The sequence below is a fragment of the Salvelinus namaycush genome, chromosome 24 (genome assembly GCF_016432855.1).
Source record: "Salvelinus namaycush isolate Seneca chromosome 24, SaNama_1.0, whole genome shotgun sequence".
NCBI lineage: Eukaryota > Metazoa > Chordata > Actinopteri > Salmoniformes > Salmonidae > Salvelinus > Salvelinus namaycush.
The window spans coordinates 16,991,838-17,019,293 of NC_052330.1; the positions used below are offsets into that span (position 1 = coordinate 16,991,838).

The 27,456-nt window shown below is 43.9% G+C and overlaps 1 protein-coding gene across 1 annotated transcript; it reads right to left on the reverse strand.

Annotated features, from left to right (window-relative positions):
• Positions 1 to 3,480: 3,480 nt before the first annotated feature.
• On the reverse strand, positions 3,481 to 21,352 carry LOC120019516 (adenylate cyclase type 3-like). Its single transcript, XM_038962813.1, is given in 20 exon segments — positions 3,481 to 3,669; positions 3,840 to 3,964; positions 4,027 to 4,153; positions 4,263 to 4,379; positions 4,584 to 4,730; positions 4,896 to 5,054; positions 5,264 to 5,392; positions 5,445 to 5,738; positions 6,613 to 6,729; positions 6,826 to 6,913; positions 15,186 to 15,347; positions 15,464 to 15,569; positions 15,666 to 15,789; positions 15,908 to 16,091; positions 16,215 to 16,373; positions 16,543 to 16,670; positions 17,327 to 17,438; positions 17,642 to 17,772; positions 18,678 to 18,827; positions 20,675 to 21,352. Coding segments are annotated over 20 exon segments (3,426 nt in total).
• Positions 21,353 to 27,456: the final 6,104 nt, after the last annotated feature.

A 27,456-nucleotide genomic window follows, 5' to 3' on the forward strand; every position in this document is an offset into this window, starting at 1 on the left:
AGGCCAGAAATAATACTGCAGTTTACGGTCATTTCACTGTGCCGAGGATTGCAGAAATACTGTACTGTACTGTAGGTTGAAATACACACAGACAACGGCAACCCATCATTCAGGGCTGTTTTGAGCACGACATTTTTTTGCAATTTTTATATATATATACACACTACCGTTCAAAAGTTTGGGGTCACTTAGAAATGTCCTTGTTTTTTAAAGAAAAGCACATTTTTTGTCCATTAAAATAACATCAAATTGATCAGAAATACAGTGTAGACATTGTTAATGTTGTAAATGACTATTGTAGATGGAAACGGCTGATTTTTTAAATGGAATATCTACATAGGCGAACAGAGGCCCATTATCAGCAACCATCCCGCCTGTGTTCCAATGGCACATTGTGTTAGATAATCCAAGTGTATCATTTTAAAAGGCTAATTGATCATTAGAAAACCCTTTTGCAATTATGTTAGCACAGCTGAAAACTGTTGTCCTGATTAAAGAAGCAATAAAACTGGCCTTCTTTAGATTAGTTTGTGGGTTCGATAACTGGCCATTTTTAGCAGTAGTGTATATCAATATTTCACTATCTATTTTTTTGGGGCTTGCCTATTTTGCATGTTATGTTGGCATTAATACGTGTCACATATCAGTTTGCAAACAATGTAAAAAAATATGTATAATTCAGTTAATAAAGCTGCATACACACATGGTCTGTTTTTTGTTTTCTTGAGGCAGCTCCAAAATGCAGCTGTTTCAGCCTAGCTCAGTGCTTTCTGTGGTGCTGGGGCGAGCCAGCAGAAAATAGGAGCATTGCGCCGTGATTGGCTCAGTGTTCTGTCACTCATGGGGACAGTACGTCATCACCAAGTTTAAGTGCTTAGTAAGGGTAGACATCCAAAATTTCAGCCCTTTGGGTCCTGCCATAGAGTTATAATACCGGTACCCCCTGTATATAGCCTCGTTATTATTTTATTGTGTTACTTTTTATTTTTTACTTTAGTTTATTTGGTCAATATTTCTTAACTCTTCTTGAACTGCACTGTTGGTTAAGGGCTTGTAAGTAAGCGTTTCACGGTAAGGTCTACACCTGTGGTATTCAGCGCATATGACAAATAAAGTTTGATTTGATTTATTACAAGTGCCCTTCCAAGAAGGCTCAAGGTCATTGGCCACAGATAAAATGACGTCAAATCACGTTATATGTACAGTAGCTTTGATTGGACTGATCATGTCAACATCTTACTTTCAAAGTCTTAGCTTGCAGTCATCATCATGAATCAAGTGGACAATCTACTGGCAAATCCTTTTTAATTGTTGTCATATGAAGAAAAATAATGAAGAGAAATTATAGAAAAAACGTATCGGTGCTCATCGGCCATTGGACATAAAGATTACACAAGTTGGAAATCGTAAATTCAAAAATGAGTCGTTTGAAAGGAATCAGTGGTTAACTGCAAGCATTGCAAAGCAACCACTAACGTTAGCCTGTTATTCAATGGAGTGGCTGTGTGTTTTTTTTTCAGAGTTCCCACCATAAATCCAGAAAATGCCACTTTGATGACAAAATTTGCCCACGAAGAACCACTGCGCCACCTTCACAAGGTGAGTCCAAAAATGTATTGTATGCTGCTGCGTAAGGATGTAATATGCATGGGAGATATGTATACTGTAGCCAAGACAGTAATAATAAGTGTATGTTGTGTAGTAAGCTGTTAGTAGCCCATGTGCCTTACTCTAATAATTTGGTCTATTTTCACCCACGCGGTATTGTAAACACATTGTTCGTGGTCCGGTGTGTGCTTGTTTGCCAACCTTTTTTGTACAGCTTTGACAGTGCTACTGATAGTAGTGGTGGCGCTTGGCTTGCACGTGAAAATTAGGCACACACAACATTCCTCCTTTGGCCGCCTCTCCTTCCAGTTCTCTGCTGCCAATGACTGGAACGAACTACAAAAATCTCTGAAACTGGAAACACTTATCTCCCTCACTAGCTTTAAGCACCAGCTGTCAGAGCAGCTCACAGATTACTGCACCTGTACATAGCCCATCTATAATTTAGCCCAAACAACTACCTCTTCCCCTACTGTATTTATTTATTTTGCTCCTTTGAACCCCATTATTTCTATTTCTACTTTGCACATTCTTCCACTGCAAATCTACCATTCCAGTGTTTTACTTGCTATATTGTATTTACCTTGCCACCATGGCAAGCTTATTTAACACGTCAAGTAGTGTTATATGATGTGTATCTTTTTTGACATGCAACGACCCAAACAGTGTTCAATGTGCCTCACCCTAATAATTTGTGCTATTTTCACCTCTTCAGTTCTCCTACTGTTCTAACTTGGTGGTGCACATGCAGCCTATAACCTGGTTTAGAAAAATGTAATCATCTAAATATTGTAAGAGCTTTCATTGTCTGTTTTATATGCCCATTTTATTTATCCCACGGTTCTGATTTGTTTTACAGGGAGTACACTGTAAGAACGGCCCATGTTCTGAATTCTGTCGCTGTACATTTCAAAAGTGCTGAAAAAATAGTTGTTGACTATTTCCGCCGTCACTCGCTCATTAATGTCTTAATTGAAATTACAGATTGCCTCTCATCCCCTATGCCATAGTTTGTACATCTCAATTGTCAGTATAAACCACATTTGTTTAAGCAAGTCAGCCATATCAGCTATGTTTTTTAAAAAGGCAGTAAATGAGGCTGAATGAGCTGTTTTGCTGCCATACAAGTCTCAGATGAAAGCCAGGTGTAGCAGTGGTAAGGTGTTGGGACTCTGCTGTTGGGACAGCTTTATGTAGGCCCTAACAGTTTGTGGGCACCGATTGTCACGTTTGTCACCGTTATAGTGCAATTCATGTATTGTTTACAGTTGTGTTGTGGCTTAGCTGGCAAGCAGCCCACTATTTTTTGTTTGCCCCACCAACAGATTACAGGTAAAAAAATCGCCACTGCACACAAACCGCATAAAAGTTAATGAAAACATTTTTTATCAACACATTATAAATACAAAATCATTCAAGCGGCATTATCTTACAAAACCCGAGCTTGACTGTTTAAAAACAATAAAACAGAGGATAATCATACTGAAGGCAAACTGTCACACTAGTGAGTTTAGTTGATGTCAATATGAACTTAGGGTGTAGTGATATGTTGTTCTATGAAGTAGTTGCCTATATCTAAATATATACACAAAAGCTCATATTTTGTACATGTACCCACCCATCAAAAGGTATGATTTTTCACTTGAACTATCAGTTACCATAGAATCCAGAAGCGGCTACTGGAGTACAGAATTTAGTGTGTTTTTGTTTTCTTAGCCTGTCGAAACAGTATGCTTGCCTATGCATTAACTGTACACTTGTCTATGATTTTTAAGTTTGATCTGTCATAGCATGTCTAGAGTATGTTACATAAGAATGATGAATCCGTGTGTAATCTCTACTGTCTGTTGTTTCAGCAGGTGTGGGTCAGGATCAGGAATGGTCCACTACTTGGTGAGGAAGGACAGTAGTAGTGGTGGGACCGGTGCCGTTGCTACTAGTTTTGTCTTTCCCTTTCATGAAGAAGGTTAGTAGCTCCCCCTTCCCCTTGACGAAGATGGGGCCTCTCCTGACGAAGCGGAATCCGTACTCCTTTAGGATGTCGTAACAGTCCTCCACCACCTGGGGGAAGCACATCATAGGGTAATGACGGATAAAAATGGGACATTATAGGACGTAGAAGGAAAACTGTTTATCAAGATAAAAGAGAGGAGAAGATGGGAAAAGACTGAGGTGGGAAAATAAGGGGGAAAGAGAGGAAGGTAGTAGACAGGTGAGGAAATGTGTGTTACCTGGATGTTGCCCATCACCCCTGTAGACTCCATTCTGCTGGCTACATTGACTGTGTTGCCCCAGATGTCATAATGAGGTTTACGAGCACCAATCACTCCAGCCAAAACCGAGCCCTTATTCAGACCTAAGAGGAAGAGACATGTCACTCAAACACACACACGCTCACACGCACACACACACACTTACCGATGCGTAGCATGAAGTTGTTGAAGGATTGGTCGTTGAGTTTGGTGAGAGTGACCTTCATGGCCAGAGCAAAGTCTGCCAGGTCAGCTAAGTGCTGCCAACGTTCTAACAATGACTGTTCCTCTATCTGAAGGGGAGAAATAGAGCCTTCATCATTATCATCATCAACACCATTAGTCATGCTGATATACATTAAGCTTGATGATGTATTCTGTGTTGTCAGTTGCTGTGGTTACCGGGCGGTTGCAGTATCCATTGGTGTTGCTCTCGGGTGTGACTCCAGACGCAGCCATGTAGGTGCTTCCTATAGTCTTAATCTTAGTGATGAAGCGGAACTCATTCCTGTCCAACAGCTGGCAGGGGACCAAGGAAATTAATTATCCCGTTACTGTACTAAATCACACACGCACACACACACACACACACACACACACACACACACACACACACACACACACACACACACACACACACACACACACACACACACACACACACACACACACACACACACACACACACACACACACACAGACAGACAGAGAGAGATCACTCACACTGTCAAAGTCAGAGATAATCTCATTGAGGATCCTCAGACACTCTATGCCCCCATTGTTGATGCCCTCCTCTGTGTAGAAGTCTGAGAAGTTGGGGATGGAGGCAAACATCACTCCTATCTCATCGTATGACTGGCTGTACAGCTCCTACAGAGGAGAAACAAAATTGATGGGTAAGAAAAACACTCAAGCTCGTCATACATCCTTTTACAATTTCCTGTATTTTAATGCCCTTTCTTTGAGTCTCTCTCCATTCTTGTTTGTATTTTAATTGTCCCTCTCTCTCTGTCTACTCCCCCTTCCCTCTCTCACCTCGTCTCTCTTCTTAGAACCCAAGAAGTGTTTGGCTACATGTTCAGGCAGCATGTTGGTGACCAGCGCTTCATTCCAGCGCCTCATCTCAAACACCCTCTCCTTCTGGTCATGCACCTCAATCTTCCAAAGGAAAAGCTTCCGCGACTGCCTCTCCACCTGGTGAAAAAGAGGAGGGTGGAGTGAAAGAAAGAGAGGGAGTGTTTTAAGCAAGCTCATACAGACTAGTGCTGTCAGGGGGATCAGTAACAACAGCAAGTCTTTCTCAGTTTGTATTATTGATGAGTTAGAGGCTGATGCTCATGGAAGTCTGACTCAATGTGAATCGGAGGTGTGATTGTGAGGATGTTCAGGAGGAAGTAACCCACATGTCTGGAAAAGTAGTAGAAGCAGATCATCATGATCATGATCATCACTGTCATCAGGTACTTGGAAGGGACTATAGACATCCTGAGGATGCGAGAGGGAGAGAGAACATATTGAGTATCCACAGCTTTCTACTTTACCTGCCAATATAACTACCATGTAAGTACATGTTTTTAGCACCACTTGAGGGATTATAGTTCCTCACCTGTAGCTGGTGAATCGTATGAAGTCATACATGTCGTAGATATCCCTCCAGCTGTAGATGTTGACGGCGCCCGTTGCCACAATGACCAGCAGCATGAGCCCCAGCTTGACCAGGTGGCTCACCTGCACCAGCATGGTGGTCGCCACAAGCGACAGCACTGCCATATAGCTGTAGTGTTTAGGGTTTTCTGCGCAACCTCCATCACCTAGAGACTCCCTGCTGAGGCCAGCACTAGTGTTGAGGAACAGGAAGGGAGGCTGGACACAGCTCAGCTACAATGTCAAGAGGGGTTGGGGTGAGAAATGTTCAATCGATAAACTAAGGCAATATTCCAGTAATGGCATGCACTATAACTCCCCTAATGCTATGTTAACATATAATGCTACAAAAACGTCAGTGTAACATTTAAACAAAAACAAACTAAAGCAATATTTTAACTCAAGCATAATTTGGGCAACATTGCAGTGGCCGCACATTATCTATGCTCCACACTCCACTAGACATCTCTGCACCGCTGATAATTCCTCTCTTGACATTTGGGAGTCCTGTTCCTGCCTAACAGAAAAAGCAGTAAAGTGTGGAACAGGCTGTCCCTGTTGGGCCTTCCAAATGAGCGTGCAGGCAGTGAGAGACAGCTAACTCTCTGTAATGGACCCCTATGGGGATGGGTAGGTTTTGACTACGTGGTATCAGAAACCTGTATATAATGATGAAATGCTCATGTCTCCGCCCTAACAATGGGAGTTGTTGTCCCAAAGGCGGGAAGACAGGCGACAAGCTTAAGTCCAAAATAAGCCCATAGAAACGCATTGGGCTTTGGACAGATTTTGGTGAGAGGGAACCCTGTTGCTTCGCCTCTTCCTCTCTGGTGGTATATAGCTACGACTGAAAGTTATTTTTTTGCAGCAGGTTAGGAGAACTTACGCAGCAGGTTAGGACAATTAACATAGCAGGTTAAGGTTAGGAAAATGGTTAGGGTTAGCTAAAATGCTCTCCTAACCTGTTACAAAAAAATCACTTCCGGTCGTAGCTGTACTCCATCTTGTCACAACCGGATAGGTACTCAGACACAAACCGTTTAGAAGGCACTGAAGAGTATGATAGCAACAAGGTAAGAACACACACAAGCTGAAAAAATTGGCTTACCATATCGGCAATCTCGGCCATGGTTAAAACAAAGATGGCTGCCATGGCCCAGGTGTTCCGTGCCCAACGGGTTCGATCGATCCACATCGAGAACGACACAAGCCTCTTCGAGAACATCTTTTACACAGACACAGACAAACATTATAATCACCATCATCACTGCCATTATCATCACCACCTCCATCATTATCATCATCAGAGGAGGAGACTCACACGAGGGAAGACGGCAGCCATGGAGCAGATAGTGAGAATGAGCAGCAACCCCTCTCCAATCGCCAGGGTCACATAGTTCACTACCAGCCTGTCAGACAGATGCACACATACTAAACTCAGCAAAAAAGAAACACCTCTCACTGTCAAGTGCATTTATTTTTTATTTTATGTGTAAATATTTGTATGAACATAACAAGATTCAACATCTGAGACATAAACTGAACAAGTTCCACAGACATGTGACTAACAGAAATGGAATAATGTGTCCCTGAACAAAGGAGGGGTCAAAATCAAAAGTAACAGTCAGTATCTGGTGTGGCCACCAGCTGCATTAGGTACTGCAGTGCATCTCCTCATGGACTGCACCAGATTTGCCAGTTCTTGCTGTGAGATGTTACCCCACTCTTCCACCAAGGCACCTGCAAGTTCATGGTCATTTCTGGGGGGGAATGGCCCTAGCCCTCACCTGGGGGGGAATGGCCCTAGCCCTCACCCTCCGATACAACAGGTTCCAGATGTGCTCAATGGGAGATCCGGGCTCTTCGCTGGCCATGGCAGAACACTAACATTCCTGTCTTGTAGGAAATCACGCACAGAACGAGCAGTATGGCTGGTGGCATTGTCAGGCTGGAGGGTCATGTCAGGATGAGCCTGCAGGAACGGTACCACATAAGGGAGGAGGATGTCTTCCCTGTAACGCACAGCTTTGAGATTGCCTGCAATGACAACAAGCTCAGTCCGATGATGCTGTGACACACCGCCCCAGACCATGACGGATCCTCCACCTCCAAATCGATCCCGCTCCAGAGTACAGGCCTCGGTGTAATGCTCATTCCTTCGACGATAAACGCGAATCGGACCATCACCCCTGGTAAGACAAAACCGCGACTCATCAGTGAAGAGCACTTTTTGCCAGTCCCGTCTGGTCCAGCAACGGTGGGTTTGTGCCCATGGGCGACGTTGTTGCCGGTGATGTCTGGTGAGGATCTGGCTTACAGCAGGCCTACAGCAGGCCTTCAGTCCAGCCTCTCTCAGCCTATTGCGGACAGTCTGAGCACTGATGGAGGGATTGTGCGTTCCTGGTGTAACTCGGGCAGTTGTTGTTGCCATCTTGTAACTGTCCCGCAGGTGTGATGTTCGGATGTACCGATCCTGTGCAGGTATTGTTACACGTGGTCTGCCACTGAGAGGACGATCATCTGTCCGTCCTGTCTCCCTGTAGCGCTGTCTTAGGCATCTCACAGTACGTACATTGCAATTTATTGCCCTGGCCACATCTGCAGTCCTCATGCCTCCTTGCAGCATGCCTAAGGCACGTTCACGCAGATGAGTAGGAACCCTGGGCATCTTTCTTTTGATGTTTTTCAGTGACAGTAGAAATTCCTCTTTAGAGTACTAAGTTTTCATAACTGTGACCTTAATTGCCTACCGTCTGTAAGCTGTTAGTGTCTTAACATCCGTTACACAGGTGCATGTTCATTAATTGTTTATGGTTCATTGAACAAGCATAGGAAACAGTGTTTTTTTTAAATGATTTCTTTAAGGGGTGGATCAGCTTAATATTGCGGAAAGATTGTTGCTTCCATCAATGTAATTGTCTGCATCATTTCCAATCCCCCATATATTTTTTGGGTAATTATATATATCCATATACATACACGTATGCATACATATACACATACAGTGGGGCAAAAAAGTATTTAGTCAGCCACCAATTGTGCAAGTTCTCCCACTTAAAAATATGAGAGAGGCCTGTAATTTTCATCATAGGTACACTTCAACTATGACAGACAAAATGAGAAAAAAAATATCCAGAAAATCACATTGTAGGATTTTTTATGAATTTATTTGCAAATTATGGTGGAAAATAAGTATTTGGTCAATAACAAAAGTTTATCTCAATACTTTGTTATATACCCTTTGTTGGCAATGACAGAGGTCAAACGTTTTCTGTAAGTCTTCACAAGGTTTTCACACACTGTTGCTGGTATTTTGGCCCATTCCTCCATGCAGATCTCCTCTAGAGCAGTGATGTTTTGGGGCTGTTGCTGGGCAACACGGACTTTCAACTCCCTCCAAAGATTTTCTATGGGGTTGAGATCTGGAGACTGGCTAGGCCACTCCAGGACCTTGAAATGCTTCTTACGAAGCCACTCCTTCGTTGCCCAGGCGGTGTGTTTGGGATCATTGTCATGCTGAAAGACCCAGCCACGTTTCATCTTCAATGCCCTTGCTGATGGAAGGAGGTTTTCACTCAAAATCTCACAATACATGGCCCCATTCATTCTTTCCTTTACACGGATCAGTCGTCCTGGTCCCTTTGCAGAAAAACAGCCCCAAAGCATGATGTTTCCACCCCCATGCTTCACAATAGGTATGGTGTTCTTTGGATGCAACTCAGCATTCTTTGTCCTCCAAACACGACGAGTTGAGTTTTTACCAAAAAGTTCTATTTTGGTTTCATCTGACCATATGACATTCTCCCAATCTTCTTCTGGATCATCCAAATGCTCTCTAGCAAACTTCAGACGGGCCTGGACATGTACTGGCTTAAGCAGGGGGACACGTCTGGCACTGCAGGATTTGAGTCCCTGGCGGCGTAGTGTGTTACTGATGGTAGGCTTTGTTACTTTGGTCCCAGCTCTCTGCAGGTCATTCACTAGGTCCCCCCGTGTGGTTCTGGGATTTTTGCTCACCGTTCTTGTGATCATTTTGACCCCACGGGGTGAGATCTTACGTGGAGCCCCAGATCGAGGGAGATTATCAGTGGTCTTGTATGTCTTCCATTTCCTAATAATTGCTCCCACAGTTGATTTCTTCAAACCAAGCTGCTTACCTATTGCAGATTCAGTCTTCCCAGCCTGGTGCAGGTCTACAATTTTGTTTCTGGTGTCCTTTGACAGCTCTTTGGTCTTGGCCATAGTGGAGTTTGGAGTGTGACTGTTTGAGGTTGTGGACAGGTGTCTTTTATACTGATAACAAGTTCAAACAGGTGCCATTAATACAGGTAACGAGTGGAGGACAGAGGAGCCTCTTAAAGAAGAAGTTACAGGTCTGTGAGAGCCAGAAATCTTGCTTGTTTGTAGGTGGCCAAATACTTATTTTCCACCATAATTTGCAAATAAATTCATTAAAAATCCTACAATGTGATTTTCTGGATTTTTTTTTCTCATTTTGTCTGTCATGGTTGAAGTGTACCCTATGATGAAAATTACAGGCCTCTCTCATCTTTTTAAGTGGGAGAACTTGCACAATTGGTGGCTGACTAAATACTTTTTTGCCCCACTGTATATACATACACATACCTATATAGATATACATACTTTTCTAGGAATATACCTTTATTATTCCCCTCAAACCCTACCACCCTTCCCCCAATTGGCGTAAACTAATAAACACTTAGGCTTCTACCTTCAATTTATACCTCTTATACACATTTTACAGACACAATCTATTTTACAATAGTTATATTTTGTTTGTTTTTAGTCCTTCCTCTATTTCTGATGTCCATCCAGTTTGATTTCTATTTGTAACTGTGCTATTTCACAACATTTCTGAACCTATATACATTTTACAGACCCCGTATGTGTTACATTGGTTATCTTGTTATTAGTCCCACCCTTCACAGATAGGACTGGTGGAGTTATGTCGCCCATGCAGCTAACACAGACATATGGAAAGTTTCCAGTACTTGTCTTATATTATCTCCAATGTATCGTCCATGTAAAAAAACCTGCATCACAACACTGAAGTGTAAGAGGTCTCCAATTTTTTAAATGGACTGGATCTTTATATATACACCATTTGAGTCCTGTTTCAGTAATAATGATATCAGACCTTGTTGCGTGTATCTCTCAACATCATCCATTTTGGATTTCTATTTGTCATATATTTTTCAACTGTGCTGTGATGCTTCACAAAAGTACTGAACCTTTCTATTCTCATAGCTTCCACAGACAGTAAATTAAAAAGAAACATTTTTGCTAAAATAATTATTATATTATTGATTGATTGACTATGGCTTTTCAAATCACCCAGTATTGCTATCTGCAGCGTTAGTTCTAGGCAAATGTTGCAATTCTTCAGCCATTCCTGAACCTGTGACCAAAAACGAGCTACATATGGACAATACCAAAATAAATGATCTAATGACTCTGCCTCCTCACAGCAAAATCTGCATAGCTGGGAAGATTGTATCCCCCATATATATATATAACATTCTATTGGTTGCAAGAATTTTGTATAGTAATTTAAATGGAACAATTTGAAGTTTTGAATCCGGCGTTGTTTTGGATATCAATTCATAAACCATGTGCCATGGAATGGGTACATCGAAAATCTCTTCCCAACTATTTTGCAATTTATATGGCACAGCTGTCAGTTTTTTGGTCCTTAAATAAAATTGGTATATGTTTTTATTTATCACACTTTTCTTTACCCATTTATGCTCTTTAATACAGGGCCGACATACAAGTTCCTTACTTTTTCCCCCTTCTACTTGCCTCTTCCATTTTTGTGGTAATGCTGCAATTAATTGGTTGTAATTTTGGGTAGAGCAGACATTTCCATATGTCTGTGTTAGCTGCATGGGTGACATAACTCCAAACAGTCCTATTTATGATATCAATCACTAAAATTATACCTTTTTTAAACATTTCTTCGAAAAATACGTTAAAAAAAATCTATTAGTATATTTGAGTTTAACCACAATATTTGTTGTATTATTTGTTCTGTCTTTTCTGGTGGATTAAACTGAAATTGAAACCAACTTTTTAAGGCTTGTTTAAAAAATAACGATATTTTGGAGATTATTTCCTTTTCAAACAACCGAAAGTGAGCAGGTGTAATCTGAATAAAGGGAAAAAGGCCATTCTTGAACATAGGATGAGACATTCCTACCAATTTACTAGAGAACCAGTTTGGATTTAAGTATAACTTTTGTATGACTAATACCTTTAGTGAGAGGTCTAATGCTTTAATGTTTAATCATTTCTGCCCTCCGAATTCATATTCGTTATATAATAGACCTTTTTAATTTTGTCTGGCTTACAGTTCCAAATAAAATTGAATATTTTTTGTTCATATAATTTAAAAAGCAGGTCACTAGGTGTAGGCAAAACCATAAGCAAATAGGTAAACTGTGATATGACTAAAGAGTTAATCAGGGTGATTTTTCCACAAATAGACAGGTATTTTCCTTTCCATGGTAGCAAGATCTTATCTATTTTTGCTAACTTTCTATAAACATTTATTGGAGTGAGATCATTTCTTTCTTTTGGGATTTTTATACTGAGTATGTCCACACTTCCGTCAGACCATTTAATTGGTAAACTACACGGTAATGTAAAATTTGCATTTTTTAGTGATCCAATACGTAATATTGATAATACTTATCATAATTTGGTTTTAATCCAGAGAGGATAGCAAAAGTATCTAGATCCTCTATGAGGCCGTGGAGAGATTCTAATTGTGGTTTTAAAAGAAAACATGAATCATCAGCGTACAATGACACCTTAGTTTTTAAGCCACGGATTTCTAATCCCTTAATATTATTGTTTGATCTAATTTTAACAGCTAACATTTCGATGGCAATAATAAATAGATATGCCGATAGTAGACAACCTTGTTTTACTCCTCTAGATAGTTTAAAACTTTCTGAGATGTAGCCATTATTTACTATATTACACCTAGGGTTACTATACATAACTTTAACCCATTTTATAAGAGATTACCCAAAATTGAAATATTCTAGGCATTTATATATAAACGCCAGTCGTACTTTATCAAAAGCCTTTTCAAAATCAGCTATGAAAACCAGGCCTGGTGTCCCCGATATTTCATAGTATTCCATTGTTCCCAGTACTTGTCTTATATTATCTCCAATGTATCGTCCATGTAAAAAAAACCTGTCTGATTAGGATGAATAACATCTGACAATACTTTTTAAATTCTATGCGCCAAGCATTTTGCTAGGATTTTTGCATCACAACACTGAAGTGTAAGAGGTCTCCAATTTTTTTAATGGACTGGATCTTTATATATACCACTTGGGTCCTGTTTCAGTAATAATGATATCAGACCATGTTGCGTGTCTGATAATCTACCATTTATATAGGAGTGGTTAAAACATGCTAATAAAGGTCCTCTGAGTATATATAAAAAAAATGGTATACTTCCACTGGTATGCCATCCAGCCATGGAGTTTTCCCAGCCTTAAAGGCCCCAGTTACATCAAGAAGTTCCTCCTCTGTAATTTGGCCTTCACATGAGTCTTTCTGTACAGATGTTAATTTTACATTATTAATAGGAAAAAAATCCATACAATTAGTTTCAGTAAGTGGAGATGTAGGAGACTGAAACGAAAACATATTCTTAAAGTACTTTACTTCCTCTTTCAAAATATAATTTGGTGAATCATGTGTGACTCCATCATTTGTAACAAGTTTCAATAAATTTCTTTGGTAGCATTTCTATATTGAAAATTGAAAAAGAATTTGGTGCATTTTCCCCCATATTCCATCCAGTTCGCTTTATTTTTATAATATATTACACTGGATCTTTCTTGAATAAGTTCCTCCATTTCTTTTTGTTTTTACTCTAGCCTCTATGGTACAGTTTTAATTGCTATCTAACTGTACTGTTAGTCCTCCAATTTTCCTTTGTTAATATGGACTCTTTTGATCTAAATTGCTTTTGTTTTATAGATGAGTACTGAATTGCATGGCCTCTAAAGACACATTTAAAAGTGTCCCATACAATAAGGGGATCTGCTGTACCTATGTTATGTCTGAAAAAGTCAGTTATAAATTCTTCTGTCCTAGTTCTAAACAATTTATCATCTAGTAGGCTTTGATTACATTTCCAATATCTTCGCCCACGTGGAAATTCTGTAAGAGTAATATATATGCCAATTATGTGATGATCTGACCACATTCTGTCCCCTATCAACACTTTTTAAACTTTTGGTGCCAGAGAGAATGGCATTAGAAAGTAGTCAAGACGACTAGCTTGATTAAGCCTCCGCCATGCATATCTCACTAGGTCAGGGTATTTAAGTCTCCATATATCCACTAATTCCAATATATCCATGACATTCATGATTTCCTTAAGTGCCTGAGGGTGATAGTTTGTAGTGTGATTTCCTTTCCGGTTCATAGAGGTATTTAAGACCGTATTAAAATCTCCCACCATTAATAATAGTCTAGTGTTGCTTGTAGAGTTGATAAATTCTTATATATATTTTCAAAGAAGCTTGGATCATCATTATTTGGACCATATAGGTTAATAAGCCATATCTGTTTATTGTCCGATAACATATTTAAAATAATCCATCTACCTTGATGATCTGTTTGGACAATTTGCACATTTGGATCAAAATTACTATTAATTAAAACCATCACCCCTTTAGAATTTCTTTGCCCATGGAGAAATATATTTCGCCGTGCCAGTCCTTTTTCCACCTAACTTCATCTAAAATTGTGCAAAAAAATGGGCTGAAATTGAGAGACTTTATTAACCATTGTCACGTCCTAGATGGAGGCCAAATGTACACCTTTTCCCTGAAACACCCACAACACGGTCCCCCGTATTGACCATATTCCCAAGCATCTCCATGTAGTCAGACTTATGATTTTGTGCCACCAGGGCCACAATAATATGCCCCCTCTCTGAATGTCCGAGTGTGACCCCCTCCGCATGGGTTACTGCAGCTAGTGTTGCCAGCACTGCCACTGCCTGGGTGGGGGCAGCCCACCGGAAGCCCCACCGGCTAGGTACAAGGTCACTCAACGCCACACTTTCCCAAATATAACAAAAAACATAAAACAAATAAATAAACACACCACACCATCCACACATACTGTGCCTTCTGTTAACTGAGTTTTTATCTTCACCATGTTGAATTAGTGACAGTGTGTTCCAATTAGTTATATTTGAAGATCAATAAAAAATATAGATTTCTATTTTATTGTTACAATCCATAACCGGGCTAGAATTGTGTTAAATAATTTCCCCCGTCTATAAGAACTTTGTAATTTTTTAAATAACCATGGACTAGTCTTTGTGTCTCTGAACAACTGGTTATCAATATATAGTTTATCGACGACGAGAGCTACTCGTTTCCCTTTTAATCTATTTTCCTTGAAAATTGGATACAGAACTTTACGCCGTTCTGCAAGTTCTGCAATTTTGGGAAACAGTGTTTAAACCCTTTACAATGAAGATCTGTGAAGATATTTGGATTTTTACGAATTATGTTTGAAAGACAGGGTCCTGAAAAAGGGACGTTTCTTTTTTTGCTGAGTTTATGTTGTAGTAAAGTATATTTAATATTTTGTGTTGAATATAATGTGTGAACTCACATTGGGTCTATGAGGACCTCCATGCCTGCAGTGAAAAAGAGGACCAGGCAGCTGCAGCAGAAAGCTACACCACTCTGTCTTTCCTTCTCTGCAGAGTAACGCCCCTCCAACTCCCCATCCACAAACTGCAGGGACACAGGGTTGGTCCGACGCTCCTTCGCACTGATAGAAAGAGAGAGAGATCGAAAGAGTGAGAGATGGATGAGTATATACTTTTCCCTCTTCTTTGCTTTGTCCCCCCAGCCTATCCTCCCTTTCCCCTTCTCCTCCTCTCTTACGTCTCTTCGTTCTCTCTCTCCAGCAGCTCCAGGTGCAGTAGTCTGTTCAGCTCCTGTTCACTCTCCCTGGCATCCACTTTCTTTTTTATTTGACGCTGAGGGCTCGTCACCTAGGCAACACAGGTCAGAAGAGGTCATGGATAGGCTCGTAGTTAAATTCATACAATTAGTCAAATCTAATCAAAATCTTAAAAGAAAAGATGGAAGTTAGGGGTTAGGTGTACCTGTGTTTTTGCTTCCTGTTTGCGCTCTGTGGGCGTGCCCCGGACCGAACTGACGCTCCCATTGGTCTCTGTGGTGTTAATCAACTGGGGAGAGTTTCTATTCTGAAAAATGAGGAGTGGGGAGAGACAGAGAGAGAGCAATATAAAACATTTAATTTACAGAACCAGGCCAGACAGAGAGAGGAATATAAAACATTTAATTTATAGAACCAGGCCAGACAGAGAGGTCATCACTTACTACCCTGTTGAGTCCGTTGACCTGGGTGGTTTCCTTGGAGAACAGCACCAGGTAGGTATCTATGCCTTTCTCCAGCAGGTACTCACACCTCTCCCCTCCGTTCCCCGGCTCCAGGTCAAACTCTCCATGCAGACACTCCATGGTGCTCTGGGAGATGTGGACACGCCTGGAGAACATGCACACCCATAGACACACACTGTCTATGTACCCTCTTGGCAATGAAAGTGACACTCAGAGACATTACTAGTGACCTCTCCCAGGGCCAGTGGTTTTGCTGTACATTTCTTACCCAGGTATCCCTCCTGACTCCATCTTGTTGGCCACAGTGACATCAGTGGACCAGACATCAAACTGCCACCTCCTCTGTCCCAGCACCCCTCCCAGCACAGTGCCTGTGTGCACCCCCACACGCATGTCAACCTCTGTCTTAGTCTTCTCACGCACATACCTGAGTTTGGACGGAAAAGGGGTTAATTCAATTCAGTTTTTCTAAATGCTATCCTTTTCTAAATTGTACATCCCTCATGCTCACTCTTCCACCCTCCTCTCCCACCTATCCCACCCTTCTTCCCCCCTTCCTCCTCCTTTTCCTTCCTCTCCTCCTTCCCCTCACTTACGAGATGGCCTCCACCATGGCCAGGCCCATCATGATGGAACAGGCTGCGTGGTCAGCACGGTAATCAGGCAGGCCACAGATACAGTAGTAACAGTCTCCCAGGATCTTGATACGCAACTGGTGATGTTGCTGTATGGAGGGAGGGTGGAGATAGAGAGAGAGGAGAGGAGAGACACAATGACAGGAATGATATGAATGTCAGTATGTTATGAGTTGTGCGTGTTTGCGAGAGAAATAAACTGTGTATTTTAAAGACAGCAGAAGTATCCTTATAGAAGAGATAGGTGAGTCGGATGAATGTGAAAGTCACCTAAGATAAGGTATTGCTGTGAGAGATAAGGAGAACAACACAAGGAGGCAGAGAAACACGACCATGAGACAAAGCAAGGTAAAGAGCAGGGTTCTCCAACTGGCGGCCGGTGGGCCGAATTTGGTCCGTGGGTGTTTTTATTTTGCTCCCCAAGTTTTCGAGCAATAATTTTTTACTTTTTTATTGTTGGACAGAAAAGAATGTACAAACACCAGGAAATCCACTCCAAGTGATTTTCATTTTGGAAATCTATTCCCAATTATTCCCTATAGAGAAGACACGTGATCGTTTACAAATGTAATAATTTTAAATTATTATGGTTTAGTCAAATATTATATCTGTTTGGGCTTTTTACGGTCAATTTGCAATTTAAAAATGATTTGTAATTATGCTCTGGCTCCCCGACCATCCACTCCAGAAACAAATCGGACCGTGGCTGAATCTAGTTGATGATTCCTGGTATAGAGAAACTCACAGCAGCTAGCTTGTCAAAGCGGGCGAACAGTTCGTTGAGCAGCTTGACCAGCTCTTGTGCACTACACGCTGAGGAGAGCTGGGTAAAACCCACTATATCAGCAAATAGGATACTGTAAGAGAGAGGGAGGGAGAGAGGGAGAGAGAGAGAGAGAGAGGAAGGGGAGAGAAAGTGGAAAGGGGGAGGCAGAGAAAGCTAAATTGCTTAATAGGTTCGCTCAATATCCATGTGTTAAAGTACAGATTATTGTCATGAGTATTTCTGAATGATAGCACATCTTCACGTTCGCATTACGTTATATTAACTTTGTCGAACCTGACGTTCTCATGACGGTACATGTACATGGTGTTGAACTGCTGCACTTCGTTCTGGTTAGCCTGTTTCTTCATGCCCTCCAGCATCTCTTCTGCTATGTGTTTGGGCAGGATGGACAGCAACAACTCCTCCTGCACACACAAAGACAGAGATAGACGTGTTTGTGTGTGTGTGTGTGCGTGCCTGCGCACAGCGCATACTGCATGTTTGAGACAGGAGTATAATTTCGGTGAGCATCCTCTCAGGGCCGCGTCGTCATGGCAATGTGAAGCAGTCACATGTGTTCTGATTGGCTGGCTGCACCCGTCTCCCAGAAGCCTCCATTGCCTCTTTGCCACTCTGGGAATTCTGTCTTTCTAACTTATTTCTCCCTCTGTCTCGCTCTCTCTCTCCAGGGCCCATACTGTTTGCTCTACAAATAGTAGCAGTCAGGGAAAAGCATAACAGAGGATGGAAGGGACACAATAATAATTGGCTCATCAGCTGCAGTGAATTAGGGTCGACTCAGTTAATTTGACAGTAATGACAGAGAGGATTGTGTGAGGGGACAGGGGACAGAGGAGAGAGAAGGGGGAGATGAGAGAGAGAGAATGGAAAGCAGTAAATGGAGAGAGGAAAAGGCAAGAGAAGAAAGAAAGAGGGAAGTGATGGAAATAGACATTAGCCCTGGTCCCACACCTCTGTATACCTCAGTATGTATGTGACCTCCTCAACAATGCCTCTACTGTAAAGATAACAACAGTCTGTCTAATCAGCCCATTAGACCAGAGCCAGAGACAACACACTGTAATTAGAGCAGTGCTGGGTTATCCAGCACACTGCTAACAGCTAGAGGTGACAGCACACTGCTAACAGCTAGAGGTGACAGCACACTGCTAACAGCTACAGGTGACAGCACACTGCTAACAGCTAGAGGTGACAGCACACTGCTAACAGCTAGAGGAAACAGCCGGTAACAGGGCACTCAGGCATCAGGGCACACACATACACACAAACGCACGGATGCAGACGCCCACACACGCGCACACACATCTACCTGCTGGGTGCTCTGCTCCTCCAGGGTGAGTTTGACCTCCAGGGACTGGCGCGCCTCCAGGAAAGCCGTTCGGTACTTCCTGTCGGCCATGTAGTATGATATCACGCCCACAGTGACCGCACACAGGTACAACACCCAGTTAGCCAGGAGCTGGGGAAGTGGGAAGGGATGAACATAACACGTGGCTGAAAACTAAGTCCTGACTGACTGAGTTTGTGAGGGATGCAGAGGGAGCGTTGCGTTCCTAAGTGACAACTCTCACTGAGTACAGTGAGCAGGTTCAACAACATTTTCCAAAATTACCCTCAGCTCGAAGGGTGTCCCACAGATCCCTGCACAGCTGGCTTGCATAACCTGGCACACAAAGGCAACTTAATGGTGATTAGCTGAGTTTGGAGTGTGTGTGATGTTTCAGGTCTTCTCACCTGTATCATGCTCTATCTCACCAGCCAGTGTTGCGCCTGTCCTCTTTCCCACAGAGCAAATTGTCCTGTGTTGATTTTTCAGTGTACCATTTCTAGTGTTGATTCAAGTCAAATTAAATGTAAGTGTATTTTTCACATGCTTTGGAGACAACAGTTGTAGACTAACAGTGAAAAGCTTACTTACCTTCCCAACAATGCAGATGAAGACATAATATTTGAAAAATATATAAATAATAACACAAGGAATAAATACACAATGATTAACGAGTCGATGTGCAGGGGTACGAGGTAATTCCGGTGCATACTGTTTGTACACATAAGCAGGGATAAAGTGACTAGGCAACAGGATAGATAATAAATAATAACAGCAGTGTATGTGATGAGTCAAAAGAGTTAGTGCAAAAAGGGTCAATGCAGTTAGCCCGGGTAGCTATTGGTTAACTATTTAACTACTTATCAATCTTATGGCTTGGGGGTTGAAGCTGTTCAGGGTCCTGTTGTAAGAGTGAAATGAACACTCAGTGGAGTAAATTAACTCCCAGTGTTATTTTATTGGATTATTATTAATATCTGTGTTTTTGATTGATTAATCACATGCTACACAAAGACAAATTACATACATTTTTCTAAACGAATCCAAACAGTTCGCTATATTTATTGCACCATTACTGAAATGATTGTGCCAGTTTAAATGGTTTAGGTAGTCTTCTTACCAACTTCACCCAACCCTGACAGTCATTCTGAATGCAGGTTGAGGGTGAATAAAAATTCCAACTGTTGGATATCCTAACTCTGGCTGGATTCCAATTGGCATAACATATCACTTTGCAAGCCAGCATAATGTGACTTGCAGGCCTGGTGTGGCCTGAAAACCAGGAGTTTCCAAACACCACTGTGTTAGGATGAAACTAGGCCCTCAAAGTAAGTCTTAATCATATAAGTATTGTATTGTCATTAATGGCATAATGATGGCATTCGCCTATGTATTCACTTGGTGAAAGCCACAGACCTTTAAAATAAAAATTATCCAATAACCATGTCTCTGTCACTAACAATTACAGTCATGGGTGGTAACTCTACAATTCCCTTGAAAAGATGCCCTGGAAAATATGAAATAAGGCTATACACCATATAGTGTTAAAACAACACCCCAAAATGATTTACTCTAACACTACAGGTGTTAATTTTGAACACTGAGAAAGTGTAACAGCGACAGCACTAAGCAAAGTAAGTAAATTTTACTCTAAATCAAGTGTTATGTTTTACACTGTAGGTGTTGCATATTACTCTACAGTAGAGTTATGAAAACACCACAATCAAGTTCCTTTGAAAACTTTAAGAGTTGAATGTGGAACACTGCAATAGAGTTACATCTTTAACACTTTCAAAAGTGTTATTTTAACACCAGTTCAGTGGGACTCATATGTTCACTGAAAATAGTGTAAATGTAATACTTAAATGTACACCATTGATTTTTCTGAGCACTCACCTACCAGCACCCCTTCCCTTTTTGACCACCTTTGTTTCCACCCACCCCATCCCAATCTTTCCCCACATCCACCTCTCCTTTACCTGTCTGAGCAGTATGGTTCCCTGCAGGCTGTCCTGGTGCCTTTGGGCGATGGTGACCCCCAGCACCAGGGTATGGATCCCACAGGACAGAGCTGTGAGCAACAGGAGAGGGACCAGGGTCAGGGGCAGCGTCAGGAAGCAAGAGAAGCTGAAGAAGGCCTGCCAGCCCGCTGTGTCACTGGCCTGGGGGGAAAGCTGGTTGTTCAGCCCCAGGTAGCACAGCACGTGCACGGCTATCATCAGCCAGAGTATGTATGGTATCGCACAGCGCACAACAGGCGCCGCGGGGAGCTTGCGCAGTCGGCAAAGCGTGTAGAGTACAATATCCGCAGCAAGTCCAACTGCCGCGACCACGATCATTGCACGTTTGTCTGTCGTGTACACCACTGCGCACATGACAATGACATAGCAGTTGAAAAGCGCCGCAAACACCACCAGCACGAGAAGAGTCTCCTGTCGCTGCCGTCGGAAGTAGACCTGGTAGAGCCGCTCGAGGGACTCGGGCGCAAAGGTGAGGCGCATGATGCGCGGCAGGCACACGCAGCAGCCGGTGTTGCGCACGGTCACCTCGTGCGTACGACCTGCCCCGTGCCCGTTGTCCGACGAGACTGTGGCCGAACATTCTCCAGAATCCTCTGCAGACTGCTCCGTGTCCGTGTAAACCCGGTTTAGAGACATATTGGATCCAGAGTAAGAGTTCCAGTCTCAGTGAAGGTAATCCGTAATCCTATTTTTCTCCAAAGCGCACTAGATCCTTGAGTGCGCAAGCAGACAGGGAGTGTTTCGTTTCAGAGATTCAGTGAGATGTCATGAAAGGAAAACCCTGTCATTGCTTTTCAGGGGAATTAATGACGTGATGACATAGCCTAACCACAGTAGGCTAACTAAAAATGTCTCCAGTGAATCGCATCAGACCCTCATTTTAACGACGTCCACCATATCTTGTGAAGACTTGGTCTGACTAACACCACCAAGTTTGACATGACCTCCCCTTACCGTTGTGAAAAAATATGTCCATGTTTTCCGATTCACCATTATGTCAGCTCTGTAAAATAATAACATTTGCGATGCTTGAAGATTTCTAGCTCGCCTACCAGATCACGCAGTCACTATCTCTGCGCCACTGTCCACCGTTTCCATGGCAAACCTCGCAATCTCACAGTGTAGAGCAGCATGCAATACAATCATATTGGTTTTCCTTTTATAAAGACTGATACTCGGTGACCTCAAAAAGACATCATAACTTGTTTCTTGTCTTGATTCACTTTGCCTTGGATGAATAACAACCGATAGTTATCCAGTTACGCATAACGCAGACACATCATATCCAACACTACAGTATGAAAACAAAATAATGATAATACTTTGAAATATGTAAAATACACAATATCATTATTCATTCATTCTGAAGTAGGCCAAAGTAATCTAAAAGCATTAGACATATCCATTTGAAATAGATAAAACGCAATATATTCAATATTATCTAAAACAATTACAATCTTATTTCAAATGTGGTATTTAAAGACTTGACAACAGGTTTGTTTAATAAACTCAAATAGCTGTGACAACTGTCATCACCTAAAATGTTCTAATTAGTCAAGATTGAGGTAAATATCCAACAGATTCCATAAGTACTCACGACTGGTTTTAGATCAACAGTGGCAAAAAATTGTCAATTGCATCATTGCTTTTAATCCTCTTGGAATCAGAAGGATTCTTTAAACTGTTTTCTTTCCAGCAAACAGACCAATCTCTCTCACTCTCCCTCTCTTTCTCTCTGCCCTCCCCTCTCTCTCCCTGATGTTGCTAACGCAGTTGAAACCAAACTAATTACCGAATTGTTATTGTGTCTTGGGGGAGGAATGAAGGATGGAGCAGGGAGGTAGGGAATGGAGAGAAGAAGGAAGGAGGCGGTGGTAGTTTTCATACTTATTGTGGGTTTAGTTAGGGAAGTAAGTTATGAATCCTGCATCCTCATAATGACCATAATCATAATCATAGACAAAGGATACACACCTTGAGTTATCCTTCATGTTTATTATGATTTCTAGGTCATTAACTGGCCATGGTCAGCAAATAATGTCAGTGCACTCTGTAAAGGCTCAGTAAAGTACAAATAGGTGTACACACACGCACGCACACACACACACACACACACACACACACAGCATCAGCAGAGATAACACAGTCTGCTGCTGTAAGCCAGTCCACATATAGTTTTTCCTAGTTCTGCTGCCACCAGTACTCCCAATGTCCCCAGTCTCACCAGTGCAGCTGTTCCTAGTACTGCTGCTCCCAGTGCCCCTGCTTAAAGTGCAGCTGCCACAGTTACAGTTTCCATGCCGATTCCTCCCATCAGGCTGGCCCCTGTGAGGACCTCACCCCTCATTTGTATGGAACGGACTCTTTGGTGCACCCAGTATGAAGGACACCACTGCAACAAGGGTTACTTTTATTAATTCTGCTGGTCCCAGTATGACAGTTCCCTGTGCTAGACCCTGCAAGCTTAGCACCGCCCCTACTGCTACAGAGGTTCTAAATTTGCGGCCCCCGGTGACATCCCTGCAGCCGTGACTCCCCTAACAGCCCCCCCCCCCCCCCCCCCCCCCCCCCACATGCTGCCCCTCGAACCCAGCAAAGAGCATCCTGGGTGAATGAGTCTCAGGGCAGATGAGAATGACCGTCACCCTCGCTGCCCCTTTTTGGTACAAAACTCACCACAGCCACAGTTCCCAGAACAGCTTCTAGCAGTCATGCAGCCAGCGTCCCCATCCACAGCACTGACCCGAGCATCACAGTCACCTCTGGCTAGGACCCACCGGCGCTCCCCACACCTACCCCCCTTTTGAAGTATTGAAACGAAACCATATGATTTGAATGAAAAGTATTTTAATAAACAACATGAAAATGTGAAGAAGCGCATCATTTCAAATAAACTACATGTTGTACTAAACAGCATGTAAACAGTCTAAATAGGTCAGGATTCAGACAGGTAGCCTAAGAAGGAACAAAATTAATGATTTTGGATATATTATTAGCCTATTATTTTAATTATTACAAGGCTATAGCCTACAAAGAAATTAATTGTGAAGTATTTGCGACACACTAGGCTGGCAGGAACATTAAGAACTCAGCATTATAGTCTATAAATTGCGCATATAGGCTGTGACTTACTTAGAATTAAATAAAATGATGTAACAAAAAACACCTTATTAGTCTAAGCCTACAGTGCCTTTGAAATCACTTTTAGAAACACGAGTTTGACCAGAGTCTGTGGCTTCAGGCTCATGTGATGGTGCCTGGAGAGTAGGCCAGCAGCGGAAAATACCCTCTCCACGCTTGCAGAGCCACTGGGGATGCTAAGCACCCATCAGTGTCACGATCGTCATAATAAGCGGACCAAGGCGCAGCGTGAGAGACATACATCTTCCTTTTATTATACGAAGACGTAACACGAAACGAACACTTTTACAAAACAACACAATAAACGACCGTGAAGCTATAAACGAAAGTGCACACACAAGCTACTAACGTTCAACATAGACAATTACCCACAAACACCTAAAGCCTATGGCTGCCTTAAATATGGCTCCCAATCAGAGACAACAATAAACAGCTGTCTCTGATTGAGAACCAAATCAGGCAACCATAGACTTTCCTAAACACCTACACTGAACACAACCCCATACATACTACAAAACCCCCTAAACAATACACACACCCTAAACTATACAAAACACACAAACATCCCCCATGTCACACCCTGACCTAACTAAACTAATCAAGAAAATATATATAACAAAGGCCAGGGTGTGACAGTACCCCCCCCCCAAAGGTGCGGACTCCGGCCGCAAAACCTGACACAGAAGGGGAGGGTCCTTCATGTTTTTTTGGGCCTTCCTATGGTGGCGGCTCGGGTGCGGGACGTGGACCCCCCTCCACCATAGTCACTACCCGCTTTGGTGGCGCCTCTGGAACGGCGAGTACCGGACTGAATACCATCCCATAGGGTGCCACTGGACGGAGGGGCAGCTCCGGACTGAGGGGCAGCTCCGGACTGAGGGGCAGCTCATGACTGGCAGATGGCTCTGGCGGATCCTGGCTGGCTGGCTCTGGCGGATCCTGGCTGGCTGGCTCTGGCGGATCCTGGCTGGCTGGCTCTGGCGGATCCTGGCTGGCTGGCTCTGGCGGATCCTGGCTGGCTGGCTCTGGCGGATCCTGGCTGGCTGGCGGCTCTGGCGGATCCTGGCTGGCTGGCGGCTCTGGCGGATCCTGGCTGGCTGGCGGCTCTGGCGGATCCTGGCTGGCTGACGGCTCTGGCGGATCCTGGCTGGCTGACGGCTCTGGCGGATCCTGGCTGGCTGACGGCTCTGGCGGATCCTGGCTGGCTGACGGCTCTGGCGGATCCTGGCTGGCTGACGGCTCTGGCTGCTCATGGCTGGCTGACGGCTCTGGCTGCTCATGGCTGGCTGACGGCTCTGGCTGCTCATGGCTGGCTGACGGCTCTGGCTGCTCATGGCTGGCTGACGGCTCTGGCTGGTCATGGCTGACTGGCGGCTCTGGAAGATCCTGGCTGACTGGCGGCTCTGGAGGATCCTGGCTGACTGGCGGCTCTGGAGGATCCTGGCTGACTGGCGGCTCTGGAGGATCCTGGCTGACTGGCGGCTCTGGAGGATCCTGGCTGGTTGGCGGCTCTGGCGGATCCTGGCTGACTGGCGGCTCTGACGGCTCCTGACTGACGAACGGCTCTGAAGGCTCCTGACTGACGAACGGCTCTGAAGGCTCCTGACTGACGAACGGCTCTGACGGCTCGGGACAGACGGGCGGCTCTAATGGCTCGGGACAGACGGATGGCTCAGATGGCGCTGGGCAGACGGATGGCTCAGATGTCGTTGGGCAGACGGATGGCTCAGATGGCGTTGGGCAGGCAGGCGGCTCAGACGGCGCTGGGCAGACGAGCAGTGCAGGCGGCGTTGGGCAGACGGCCGACTCTGACCTGCTGAGGCGCACAGTAGGCCTGGTGCGTGGTGCCGGAACTGGTGGTACCGGACTGGAGACACGCACCTCAAGGCTAGTGCGGGGAGCAGGAACAGGGCACACTGAGTTCTCGAGGCGCACTATAGGCCTGGTGCGTGGTACCGGGACTGGTGGTACCGGGCTGAGGGCACGCACCTCAGGGCGAGTGCGGGGAGAAGGATCAGTGCGTACAGGGCTCTGGAGACGCACATGAGGCTTGGTGCGTGGTGCCGGAACTGGTGGTACCGGGCTGGGGACACGCACCTGAAGGCTAGTGCGGGGAGAAGGAACAGGGCATACTGGACCCTGGAGACGCACATTAGGCCTAGTGCGTGGTGTCGGCACTGGTGGTACCGGGCTGGGGACACGCATCTCAGGGCTAGTGCGGGGAGCAGCAACAGGACGCACAGGAGGCTTGGTGCGTGGTGTAGGCACTGGTGGTAATGGGCTGGAGACACGCACCTCAAGGCTAGTGCGGGGAGCAGAAACAGTGCGTACAGGGCTCTGGAGACGCACATTAGACCTAGTGCGTGGTGCCGGAACTGGTGGTACCGGGCTGGGGACACGCATCTCAGGATGAGTGCAAGAAGCAGGAAGAGGACACACCGGGTTGTGAAGGTGTACTGGAGACCTGGTGTGTATAGCCGGCATCAAATCTTCCGGAACTTTAACACAAGTTTCAGGCTGAGTACGAGGAACTGACACAGGTGGCATCGGACAGCTAACATGCTCCTCAGGGAGAATGCCATGCATACTCTGCCAAACCAACAGCTCTCTCTCTTCACTCTCCTCCAATTTCATCAACAACTCCTCGAATGTCTCATAATCTCCCCTTCGTTCACTCCAAGTGCCCCCCCCCCCCCAAGAATTTTTTTGGGCTGTCTCTCGGGCTTCCTACCGTGTCGCCGTGCTGCCTCCATCTCTGCCTTGGGGCGGTGATATCCCCCTGGCTGTGCCCAGGGTCCTCTCCCGTCTAGGATTTCCTCCCACGTCCAGGAGTCTTGACATCGCTGCTTGTCACGTTCCTGACCTGTTTTCTGTTATTTTGTATGTGTTAGTCGGTCAGGGCGTGAGTTTGGGTGGGCAGTCTATGTTATGTGTTTCGTGTTGGTTAATGGGTGACCTGATATGGTTCTCAATTAGAGGCAGGTGGTTTTCATTTCCTCTGATTGAGAGCCATATTAAGGTAGGTGTTTTCACATTGTTTGTTGTGGGTGGTTGTCTCCTGTGTCAGTGTCTGTGTATGTTACGCCACACGGGACTGTTTCGGTTTGTTTGTTCGTTCGTTCGGTTTATGTAGTCTGTTCCTGTTTCATGCGTTCTTCGTGTCATGTAAGTTCTTATGTTCAGGTGCGTCTACGTCGTTTGTTGTTTTGTAGTTTGTTAAAGTGTTTTCGTGTTTTTTCGTCTTTACTTTAATAAATCATGTCATATCACGACGCTGCATTTTGGTTCAATCCCTGCTCCTCCTCTTCGGATGAAGAGGAGGAGGAACGCCGTTACACTGCTGCTGCTTTTTTCCACGCTGCTTGGTCCTGGTTTGGTGGGTAATTCTGTCACGATCGTCATAATAAGCGGACCAAGGCGCAGCGTGAGAGACATACATCTTCCTTTTATTATACGAAGACGTAACACGAAACGAACACTTTTACAAAACAACACAATAAACGACCGTGAAGCTATAAACGAAAGTGCACACACAAGCTACTAACGTTCAACATAGACAATTACCCACAAACACCTAAAGCCTATGGCTGCCTTAAATA